We start from the raw sequence: 11,118 nt of genomic DNA, 5'->3' as shown, positions 1-11,118 counted from the left end.
TTCAGAAAATTCAACGTTTGTCTGGCTGGTAGGTTAGCCTCAGTCTGTCATACGACCCTGTCCAAGCTCACAGACCCGAGACGCACAACCAAAGTCCAGAATTGGGATAGCTCTAACCTATCCCCTGTGCTGTGTCTGAGGTGTGTAAAAATGTAGCTGAGAAAAACAAATACCCAGAACATTATTAATCATTCCAAACAAGGTGTAATGAAACGGTTATGTTGCAGCTGAAACTAACTGAAGGAACTTGGTTAATGTATTATTTCCAGGACTGCATACATCTGTCTCAATCCTAAAGTGAAAGATTAAACTTTAAAAATAAAACATTACACAGAAACTTAATTAACACTGTGCTCCCAAGTTTCAGCTTGTACAAATGGTCTATGTAAAAAGTGCTAGTTGAGGGTTTGGTGATCTATAGACTGTGCTATTTGGGGGTTTCTGGTCGATAGACGGTGCTAGTTGAGGGTTTGGTGATCTATAGACTGTGCTATTTGGGGGTTTCTGGTCGATAGACGGTGCTAGTTGAGGGTTTGGTGATCTATAGACTGTGCTATTTGGGGGTTTCTGGTCGATAGACGGTGCTAGTTGAGGGTTTGGAGGTCCTGTCTGGTGAGGGATGTATTCCCTTAGAGAGGTGAACCCCATGCTGAGAGGGATAAGAGTCTCACCACAGTGGGCGCTACAGAGACGTTCAGAACAGATCACTGCACTACTCCAACAGGTGAGTCACTAACCATGTTTCAATCCAACCATTTAATGAGGAAGAATTACTTGACGCATGAAGAAAGTCACGACCAGGCTGAAACAGGAAATGTTGGTAAAATTGTAGACATTTTGGTGGAATCTTTTGTCTGTAAAATGTATCATGTGATAAATGGTCGGTGGAAATGCCTTGATGAGCAAATATTGATATAATAACCATCATATCGAATTAAACTTGGCGTCACTCAATATGTTGTGTGGTCCTCCCAGTACGACTCAGGAAAGCATGCAGTTTATTAGGCTAGATTAAATAAGTTATGATGAACTTCACAGGGTGGTGAAAGTGCAAGATGATGAGCTTGATGTTCCTTTCCAATAAATATCAAGGGTCTTATTCTGGTGATGCTTTGTTTTTAGTTTGACAAATGAAAATAATCTTGCTCTTATCCATACAGAATCTCATGTAGACTAGCCAACCCGCACTGTATCTGTGAGCTGTTTGCTAGAGCACACATGCCAAGACCAGAGTGGGCACATTGGCTATTTAAAAACTTCTTAGGGCTAGACCCTTTCTCCATTTCCTGTCTGAATGACGTACTCAAAGTAAACTGCCTATTGCTCAGGCCCTGAAGCCAGGATATGCATATAATTGGTACCATTTGAAAGAAAACACTTTGAAGTTTGTATTAATGTTAAAATAATGTAGAAGAATATAACAATAGATATGGTAGGAGAAAATCCAAAGAAAAACCAACCAGAATTGTTTTTGAGAGAGACCATCCTCTTAGAATGACAACTATGAGGTAATTTTGAAAATTAGCTCCCTGGATACAATTCCTTCCACAGGGTGTCAGCAGTCTGTTCAAGGTTCCAAAACTAAGAAATACCCGTTTTAGTACAGGGACACAGATCAGATCACTATTTGTGAATTATGAAACCTGTGCCGGGGGAAAAATATTTTGATGTGGGGCGCTGTCGTCAAACAATCGCATGGTATGCATGGCATTCGCTGTAATAGCTACTGTAAATCGGACAGTGCAGTTAGATTAACAAGAATTTAAGCTTTCAATAATTGATATAAAATAGTAATATACAGTTGAAGTTGGAAGTTTACAGACACTTAGGTTGGAGTCATTAAAACTTGTTTTTCAACAACTCCACAAATTTCTTGTTAACAAACTATAGTTTTGGCAAGTTGGTTAGGACATCTACTTTGTGCATGACATAAATATATACTTTTTTATTCAGGTTATCAAACCAGGATGTGGGTTTTAATTTCTATTAAATGTTAGCTTTCTCCAAAACGACTAAACTGCAATATAACGTGTTGAAGGATAGATTTAGTCATGTCATACTGATGCATCAACGTAATGATCACGCTGTTTAATCCACTTCTTGATATGCCACACGTGTCAAATGGATGGATTATCTTGGCAAAGGAAAAATGCTCACAAACCGGGATGTAAAGAAATTTGTGCACAATTTGAGAGAAGCTTTATGTGCGTATGGACATTTCAGCCCATGAAACATGGGACCAACCCATTACATGTTGCGTTTATATTTTTGTTCCATGTAGATAAGTCCCCTTTCTGTCTTCTCTACAGGGAGAGCAGAAACCATTCAAGGAAGTTATTGACATTAGCTCAGGTGATTCACACAGGACCGGGATAAAACCAATCTCCTTTGTGCGACAGGTGTGGTCTCTATCTTTCTCTCTCACTCCCCCACTCACTCTTCTGCCCTCTCTTTCGCTCACTCACGCTCACTCACGCTCACTCTTTTCTGCTCTCGCTGTGGATCTGTCTATGACCAAGTATCTTGCAGTCTCTGTCTTCAGCTCTGTGTCTGTGTGCTGTCTGTCAGGTCCTGTCGGTCTGTCTGTACCCTGAGCTCCTGCATGATGACACACTTCCTGTGGACGTCAGGCAGAGAGCCCAGAGGCTGCTGGCAGAGTGTGATGGGGGCAGTGTGGGTAAGTTGGTTGTTTATGCGTCATTTTCATCTCATCACTTAGGCAGTGAATACAGCAGTAGGCCTACTTATGGTATGTTTGGTTTAAATTATGTTAAAGGGTATATCTGTTTTAGTGATTGATCTGGTTGGTTGATTGATTCATTAATTGGCTGTTTTGTAATAGGTTCATACACAGACTCCTGTGGGCTGCCTCATGTTCAGCGCAGCGTTGCAGAGTTCATCACTGGTCGAGACGGAGGAGTGCCTTCCTATCCCCACAACATCTTCATCTCTGCTGGCTCACAGACAGCTCTGAAAGTAAGAATATAACAACCCCAGATCTTCACTCTAAACTGTACGACCATACCAACCAGATGTCTACTGTAGACTTCTATTTTCAATCGATATATTGGTAAGATTGTACAGCCTGCAGGTATAATGCACTATGATGCAGTTATAATGCATAGTAAGATTTGTGATGAGCATTTATGACGCCCTCCACACGACCCTTCTACAGGTGATGCTAAAGCTGTTGGTGAGAGGGAAGGGTGTGTCCCAAACGGGTGTGTTGATCCCCCAACCCTGCCCCCACACCCTGCCGATGCTGCTGGAGGAGGTAGGGGCTGTCCTGGTGCCTTACCAGCTGAGTGAGGAGCAGGGCTGGGCACTGGAGCCAGGGGAGCTGCACCGAGCCCTCACCGCCTCTAGAGGGCACTGCAGGCCTAGAGCGCTCTACATCAGCAACCCTGGTATCCCCACTGGTCTGTAGTCAAGTTCGGATGTCATTGTGTGCAATGCTTTAAATTGATTAAATTAAATTATAAGCTATTAAATTGACATAGTAGTTTGAAGTTTAACAAAGTCTTGAATCCATAGGCCTTTCTATAGATCCCATTTTAATCGTAGCATGCAGGGCTCTAGCCTTTTGGGGGCCTTAAGTGAGATTAGGTTGACATCGGAGGGAAAAATTTGTTAATTTCCTGTAGTTCACACATTTTGCTCTGCTGCTTACACATTTATGCAGTTGTAAAGCATGTTTTCAGCAGTTCTACAAATTTAGCCATGAGGCGGGGATATTTTTTTGCAATTTTATAACAAATTTCATGCAATTCTACTCATTTTGCAATGGGGCAGAAATACATTTTTTGTCATTCTAAAGCTAATTTCCTGCAATTCTATACGTTTTGACATGACATAAACCATGATATCTGAGTGAGAGTGCCTAACAAAATAAATGGGGGGGCCCCCTGTAGGTCAGGGCCCTGACTAATCTAACTCTCAACAGTAAGCGGCCAGGGTCCCTAAGCAACCACTTATGGCACTTATGCCTCGAGCCGGCCCTGGTATTGTGTGATAGCTAGGTGTTTCCTGTGACATTTTATCTTTAAGATGATATTATCACCATCTCACCATACTGTCATTTTCCCTCCCTAACAGGTCATGTACAGAGCAGGAAATCTATAGAATGGGTGATTCAGTTTGCTGCAGAAGAGAGGCTCTTCCTATTGGTCAATGAGGTGATATTGATAATTATTGAAGATCAGGGGGTCATTTATAACCGTTGCGCAAATTGCACACTAAGTATCTGCATGCGCCATTTCTGAAAGGACTGCACAAGTACAAACATATTGAGAATTATTAACTTGGTGCAGGCCATACATATGCATTTTTCCCCGTTATAAATCAGACCTGTCCTGAAACTGTGGCTCGTTAACGAGCACTAAAATGCTGATCATTCACATTTCAGGATAACAATAACGCCATTATTTGTTGTATACTTTGGAAGTATTCGAATTAGGCCGATTGTAGTTTTCTAAAGGCAATAGCAAACTTGATCAAATAGCCTACATTTATTTGGAGGTGATGGAAGAATGTTCAACGTTTTCAGTGATACTTGCTGTAGGCCTAGGCTATTTAACAGACAAAAAGTTTATGAAAGACAACCACAATTGCAAATTGCTATGGACCTGTAAACAGACCGTTTGAATTGAATAGGGCCTAATGTTATGCGTTGACTTTTTATCCAACTTATGCTGCAGTGGGGAATCCTAAAACATTGTCTACTTATAGTGGCAGCCTACACACAGATCAACTGTCTGTTCACCTGTTCAATTCTACTGTATGTTATAAACCACGCTTCCTTTCTGATGCATAGAGCAACATACTTGAAATAATAGCGTATCTAATAGGCCCAATTAAATCCGAGATGCGCATGGTAATTTGTGTAGGCTAAGGCTACTTCGGGAATATGAACCCACCATTGCCAGAAAAGGTGAATCATTTATTCTGCAATGGTTATGAAAATATGTATTATGTCTATAAATGCAATATTGTTTACTGGAGAAATTTGAAATGACAGTATTCAGACGTGATCTACCTTTAATAAACTGCACTCCGGAATAGATGACATGGAGAAAAGTACTTGAAATAGCTTATCTATTTGCTACTGTGAAGGGGGTCCAATTAAACGAGAGATGGGACAAATATTATCCTTGTTGTAGGCCTGTGCTTCTCGTGAGTTTGAAACCATCACAGAAAGGGTCATTATGCAGTGATCATGGAAATGAAATAAATAGTAGCCTGGGAAATACAGCAGATGCCCTTTTCTAATGATTTTAAAATGCAAATATAAACTAAATAGATTTTCTCTCTTCTCGCAAATGATTGCATCTTGTTATTAACCTGTATATTGTTCTAAGTGTGTCCATCATAGGCTATTCCCCATTTTCACAAAATACCAATCTACTTGTCTGCTTTCAATGCTTTACTTCAACCACTAGAAACTGTGTGTATACATGGTATAACATTTGCATGATGGTGAGCACATGGTCACATCAAGTTTTATAAATGCCAGCTTTTGTGTGAACTGGCACCCAACTAGTTTTGGGGTCTTTTTTGTATTTACACAGTTTATAAATGAGGTCCTGGGGGTTAGGCTGTGGGCGCAGGTTACACAGGGTGTCCAAATATCAGAACTACACTTTTGGTTTGGTAGTGCATGAAAATAACACCTGGTAGGTCTACTTTACAGTTGTCTGAACACCTGTTACACATTAGGATGAGCAGTGGGAGAGAATTGGGTTTTCTCTATGTCACTGTCTCTCACTTTTCCAGCCTTCATCTCTTTACTTGTCCTTCCTGCTCTGTCTAGGTGTATCAGGACTGTGTGTATGGGGAGGGCATGGAGTTTATGTCCTATAAGAGGGTCCTGTTTGAAATGGGTCAGCAGTACTCTGAGATGGTAGAACTGGCCTCCTTTCACTCCATATCCAATGGCATCATGGGAGAGTGAGTCTTGCAGTAAATCCACTTCATCCACATACTATAGTTGGCCATGTCACCAATGTCTGGAGATGATTTATTAAATGAAAAACCAAAATGTTTACAAATTAAAGGTAAATGCTTAGCCCTAATGATTTATAATCATTGCAGCTTTTCTGCCCTGTTAAACTGCTGTGTCCCCTATGTGCCCTGTGCCCTTTGCCTCCTGTTCCCCCTGGCTGTGTGTAGGTGTGGGCTGCGTGCGGGGTACATGGAGCTGGTGAATGTGGACCCAGCAGTGATGGTGTTTGCTAAGACCCTCCTGTGTACTGACATCAATGCCCCCGTCACAGGACAGATCGCCCTAGAAATAATGGTTAACCCTCCAAGACCTGGAGACCCCTCCCATAGCAAGTATACACAGGTACTTATGAGTAAGGAATTCCTGCATTAGTCACAGTAGTCTCCAAAAATTCTTAGTCTCATATTAACTCAAATGTTAAAAAGGAGGTAATCATTACACAGGTTCAGTATTATATATTAGCTGTGTTAATGTGTGATGTGTTAGTTACTGCTCTCTCTGTCTCCACCAAAGGAGATTCTGACCAATCGGATCACCCTGGCCCAGAATGCTCAGCGGGCTTGGGAGTTTCTGATTGGTCTTCCGGGGGTGAGCTGTCAGCCAGTGACGGGAGGTATTTTTATCTACCCCCGTCTGAGCCTTCCCCCTAAGGCAGTGGAACAGGCCAGGGTGGGCACACAGACTTCCACTATACCCCTCTATAGCACCAATACACTGCCGACCTACACATGACAACAGTAAAACTAATATTGCAGTACTAACCTGCAGGTTGTCAAATTATGTTAGGTTAGCTGTCTTTTATCAAGTGTCACATTCGTCATTGGTTACAGGTAGTAGTCTTCATCTACTTCTTTTTTTTTTCTCCGCTTCCTCTGTCTGTAGTCTGACGGACTGGAGGCAGACGTGTTATACAGTCAGAGCCTACTCGATGAGGAGGGTGTGTGTGTGGGAGCAGGGTGTGAGCAGAGAGAGGACAAATACCACATCAGGTAAATGTGAGTGTGTGCAGAGGCACATGGGCACACAGGGGCACACGCCCCCTCAGATATGTTTTGTTAAACAATAGTGCTCAGCATAAGCAGCATGGCTACCACAGCATTCTGTAGCGATACACCATCCCATCTGGTTTGAACTTAGTGGGACTATCATTTGTTTTTCAACAGGACAATGACCCAACACACCTCCAGGCTGTGTAAGCCATGAAATGGACTTGGTATTTTACCAAATAGGGCTATCTTCTGTATACCACCCCTACCTTGTCACAACACAACTGATTGGCTCAGCATATATGCATATATATTCAAGCATGTATATCCCATCTCAATTGGGTTGAGTCTGGGTGATTGTGGAGGCCAGATCATCTGACGCAGCATTCCATCACTCCTTGGTCAAATAGCCTTTACACAGCCTGGAGGTGTGTTGGGTCACTGTCCTGTTGAAAAATACATGATAGTCCCACTAAGGTCAAACCAGATGGGATGGTGTATCGCTGCAGAATTCTGTGATAGTGATGCTGCTTAAGTGTGCCTTGAATTATAAATAAATCACTGAAAGTGTCACAAGCAAAGCACCATCACACGTCCTCCGTGCTTTACAGTAGGAAATATACATGCAGAGATCATCCGTTTATCTACTCTGCGTCTCACAACACAGCGGTTGGATCCAAAAATCTCAAATTTGGACTCATCAGATTTTCACTGGTCTAATGTCCATTGCTTATGTTTCCTGGCCCAAGCAAGTCTTGTCTTACTGGTGTCCTTTAGTAGTGGTTTCTTTGCAGAAATTCAACCATGACGGCCTGATTCAAGCAGTGGTTGAGGTGCAGTTAACACTAATGAACTTATCCTCTGCAGCAGAGGTAACTCTGGGTCTTCCTTTCCTGTGGCCGTCTTCATGAGAGCCAGTTTCATAATAGCGCTTGATGGTTTTTGTGACTGCACTTGAAGAAACTTTCAAAGTTCTTAAATGTCTGGATTGACTGAACCTTCATGTCTTAAAGTAATGATTGACTCATTTCTCTTTGCTTATTTGAGCTGTTCTTGCCATAATATGGGCTTGGTCTTTTACCAAAAAGGGCTATCTTCTGTATACCACCACTACCTTGTCACAACACAACTGATTGGCTCAATCTGTAATGAACACAAGGGGAGGCGGAGCTGGTTTCAAGCACGGGGCGCAGCAGGTGTTTATTGCAAAGGACCACAGGAGGAGGCAGGTAGCTGGGTCCAGGGGTAGGCAGAAGGTTATACACAGGAGGAGGCAGGTAGCAGGGTCCAGGGGCAGGCAGAAGGTCATACACAGGGGGTCCAAAAGGGCAACAGTACAGGCAGGGAAAAGGCTAGTAACGTAGTCCGGGAGATCAGGCAATAGGTAGACAGGAAATCCAATAAAGTATAGGCAAAAGGCACCGTTAGTTTTTGCCTGCCTGCCTATCACACATGGGAGGAGTAAACACAGGAAAAACAGCACTCCAAAAGAGTCACATTACAAACAATACCTCACAATGACACGGTGCAAAAAAAGGGAACTAAATAGTGTGTGATAATGATATACAGGTGTGTGAACAGGTGATTAGAATTCAAGTGATTGGGATCTGGAGAGTGAGCTGCGTTCAGTGGATCGATGTGTTTGAGGAGACGTTACACAATCAGTGTAGAAAATAGCAAAAATAAAGAAACCCTTGAATGAGTAGGTTTGTCCAAACTTTTGACTGGTACTGCATATTTCTCTCTGTAATACTACTTGCCACCTAGTAATTGTATGAAATTGTCTTTAGGTTTCCAACCTCATAACTAGCTACAAAGACACTTGAGGCTGTCAATAAAGTTAGACAGCTTGTATAACTATCTTAATTGTCATTCCTGCTGGCAAGGTTGGTAGACTTTAGAAAAGCAAGCAATTTCTAAATGTACTGAATAAGACTCAGTCCTTTCATTCTTTACCTAGATTTTATGTTTAGTTTCTTAAAAAACAAAACAATTCACCACAATACAGAGAGCACAAGAGCTATGCTTATATATACAGAAAAATAAAAGTATTATTTAAATTTTTTACATATAATTCAGCTTAATGATTGTTTGAAAAACGCAAAAAAAGTTATGGACATGGGGGCCTACGATTTGCCCTCTCAGATTTTTGTGGTGTGTGAGATTAGTACATTAAAATGTTTGTTTGTGCGTCATCCCTCCCAGACTGTGCGTGCTGACCCCCTCTGCCACACTAGAGAAGGTCCTGGCATGCCTCGGCTCGTTCCACCTGCACTTCCTGGACCAGTTCTCCCAGCATGCTTAGGGACCGAGAGCCACAGTCTGCCACAGACATCTCCAGGACAGGGAGCTGGACGTTCTGAACACATTCTACTGGACATCTACCAAAGAGAGAGACGAAGGCCCTATAAATTATTGATCATGGGGAACCTGAGTAAACAAATGTAATAGGTCTGGACTGAAAAATTGTCATACAGCTTAGTTCATTTTTTGATTTGTTATATTATTTTCACTGCATCAGGGATATCATACACAGATGTTTCTGCTTTACAGCCTTCAGTTTGTGTGTAGGTGCCTCTGAGTAGCAAAAAGCAGGTTGGTGATTATTGTCATGAGTCTTGCCCTGAAGGTAAAACTGAGCGTTTTCCGCTAGATGGGACAGCTGCAAAGTCAAAATTGTCTGTATCACAAAATTATATTTTTAATCTTAATTTAAGGATAGGGTTACGCATTAGTTAGCAGTGTGGTTAAGGTTAGGTTTAACATCTGATTTGAGGACTTTGTGGCTGTGCCAGCTAGTGACTGCTATGCCAGCTGGTGACCACTCCGCAGAGCTGATTCCAGGGCAAAACTTATGACAATAAATATTAACCTGCTAACAAAACAGTAACTATGTAAGAACTAAATTCCTTGACATTTTGTGTTTGAGGTTCACATGCATGATATGCATGTGACCTTACATTTAACATTAGATTATGAATGCAAAGACAGGATAGACAGCCATTGGAAATAAAAAAAACACACATTATGCTGTCTCAGAAGAATGCTTCCACCTTAGAAGGATGTAGAGAATATAGCTAATCAGAAGAGAACCAGTGTGTGTAACAGTACTCTTCTTGCGTTGTGTACAATCAGTCATCGACACGGAACTCCAATATGTAGCACCAGTCATGTAGCTTTATTCTGTTAGGAACTGCACAAAATTGCACGTCATGCAATGCACGTCTCACCATCCAACTCTGCACTCACGCACTGTACAAAATATATGAACCCCCCCACCAGACACAGTAAGTTGCTAGCTAGTACTGGCGGGAATTCTTTACAACAAAATGCACAACAAATATTCTCCAAAAACCGCTGCATCTTATGTGTGATGTTCGAATAACATTTACAAACAATTTGATATAAATTGTACATTTAAATCATCACTTGAGAGTATAAAAATCACTTTTGATGTGCAGTGCTTGGCAACCAACAACTTACCGCTGGTTTGGTGCTTGGTTCACTGGGACGATTCTAACTGGAACATCCCCCCTCGTAAGCAAACTACGCAAACCAGCCAATAAGATGCCATGTTGAGTAGGTGAAGGCAAGACAAACTCAAACCAAAAACCCATTGGCTTAACAATAAAGTGGCAAGGGGAATCACCAATATAACCCTGTTACATGTGCTCTCCCAGAAGCTTGGATGGTGCGTAAAATCTGCAAATTCAGACAAATAAAAATGTGGAATGGGTCCTCACTCTAAAATCTGTTGCTTAAAGCTTACTTCATTATTCAATGATAATTATTTTCAATGCATCAGGGATAGCGCACACATACGTTTCTACTTTACAGCCATCTTCAGTGTGTAGGTATAATAACAAGACCACATCAATCAATACAGTTACGTGAGTATGATTGCCATTTTATATCAGAAAACGTAGAGGGGGAAATGTTTACTATTTTCAGAACATAAATGGCTAGCATATTTTTATTCACTGTAGAAATTACAACCCAACAACTTCTCCAACTCGGTTGAGGTGCAGAATATGGAAAGATACTGGAGGGATACACTTCTCTTCCTCCACAAGGCAAGCGTGAAAGTGCAGATACTCTGAATTAAATTCTGACACTTGAATAGTTCACTGC

General features: G+C 41.6%; 1 protein-coding gene and 1 long non-coding RNA gene across 2 annotated transcripts; one reads left to right on the top strand and one right to left on the bottom strand.

The window, feature by feature from the left end:
* Positions 1-619: 619 nt before the first annotated feature.
* Positions 620-7,067, top strand: LOC112251620 (alanine aminotransferase 2-like). Its single transcript, XM_024422591.1, has 10 exons — positions 620-724; positions 2,310-2,399; positions 2,569-2,677; positions 2,843-2,976; positions 3,176-3,419; positions 4,096-4,175; positions 5,810-5,946; positions 6,169-6,343; positions 6,515-6,670; positions 6,884-7,067. Exons 1-10 carry the CDS (start codon positions 620-622, stop codon positions 6,992-6,994), a joined length of 1,341 nt encoding a protein of 446 aa, XP_024278359.1. The 3' UTR covers positions 6,995-7,067.
* A 1,863-nt stretch (positions 7,068-8,930) lies between these two features.
* On the bottom strand, positions 8,931-10,507 carry LOC121846606. Its single transcript, XR_006083528.1, has 2 exons — positions 10,471-10,507; positions 8,931-9,368 (listed from the first exon to the last, which is right to left on the bottom strand). It is a non-coding gene; the product is annotated as an uncharacterized LOC121846606 (long non-coding RNA).
* Between the last annotated feature and the right edge of the window lie 611 nt (positions 10,508-11,118).

Source organism: Oncorhynchus tshawytscha, linkage group LG05, assembly GCF_018296145.1.
Source record: "Oncorhynchus tshawytscha isolate Ot180627B linkage group LG05, Otsh_v2.0, whole genome shotgun sequence".
Lineage (NCBI taxonomy): Eukaryota > Metazoa > Chordata > Actinopteri > Salmoniformes > Salmonidae > Oncorhynchus > Oncorhynchus tshawytscha.
Note: the sequence above shows the minus strand (reverse complement) of the source record. Positions and strands in the feature narration are given on the sequence as shown.

What these genes read in the sequence shown, in the direction of transcription:
- LOC112251620 (XM_024422591.1), top strand. Translation starts at nt 620, where the DNA reads ATGTATTCCCTTAGAGAGGTGAACCCCATGCTGAGAGGGATAAGAGTC. An exon ending in CAACCCTGGTATCCCCACTG is followed by an intron (nt 3,420 to 4,095) that starts GTCTGTAGTCAA and finishes CCTCCCTAACAG; the next exon opens with GTCATGTACAGAGCAGGAAA. An exon ending in CCCATAGCAAGTATACACAG is followed by an intron (nt 6,344 to 6,514) that starts GTACTTATGAGT and finishes TCTCCACCAAAG; the next exon opens with GAGATTCTGACCAATCGGAT.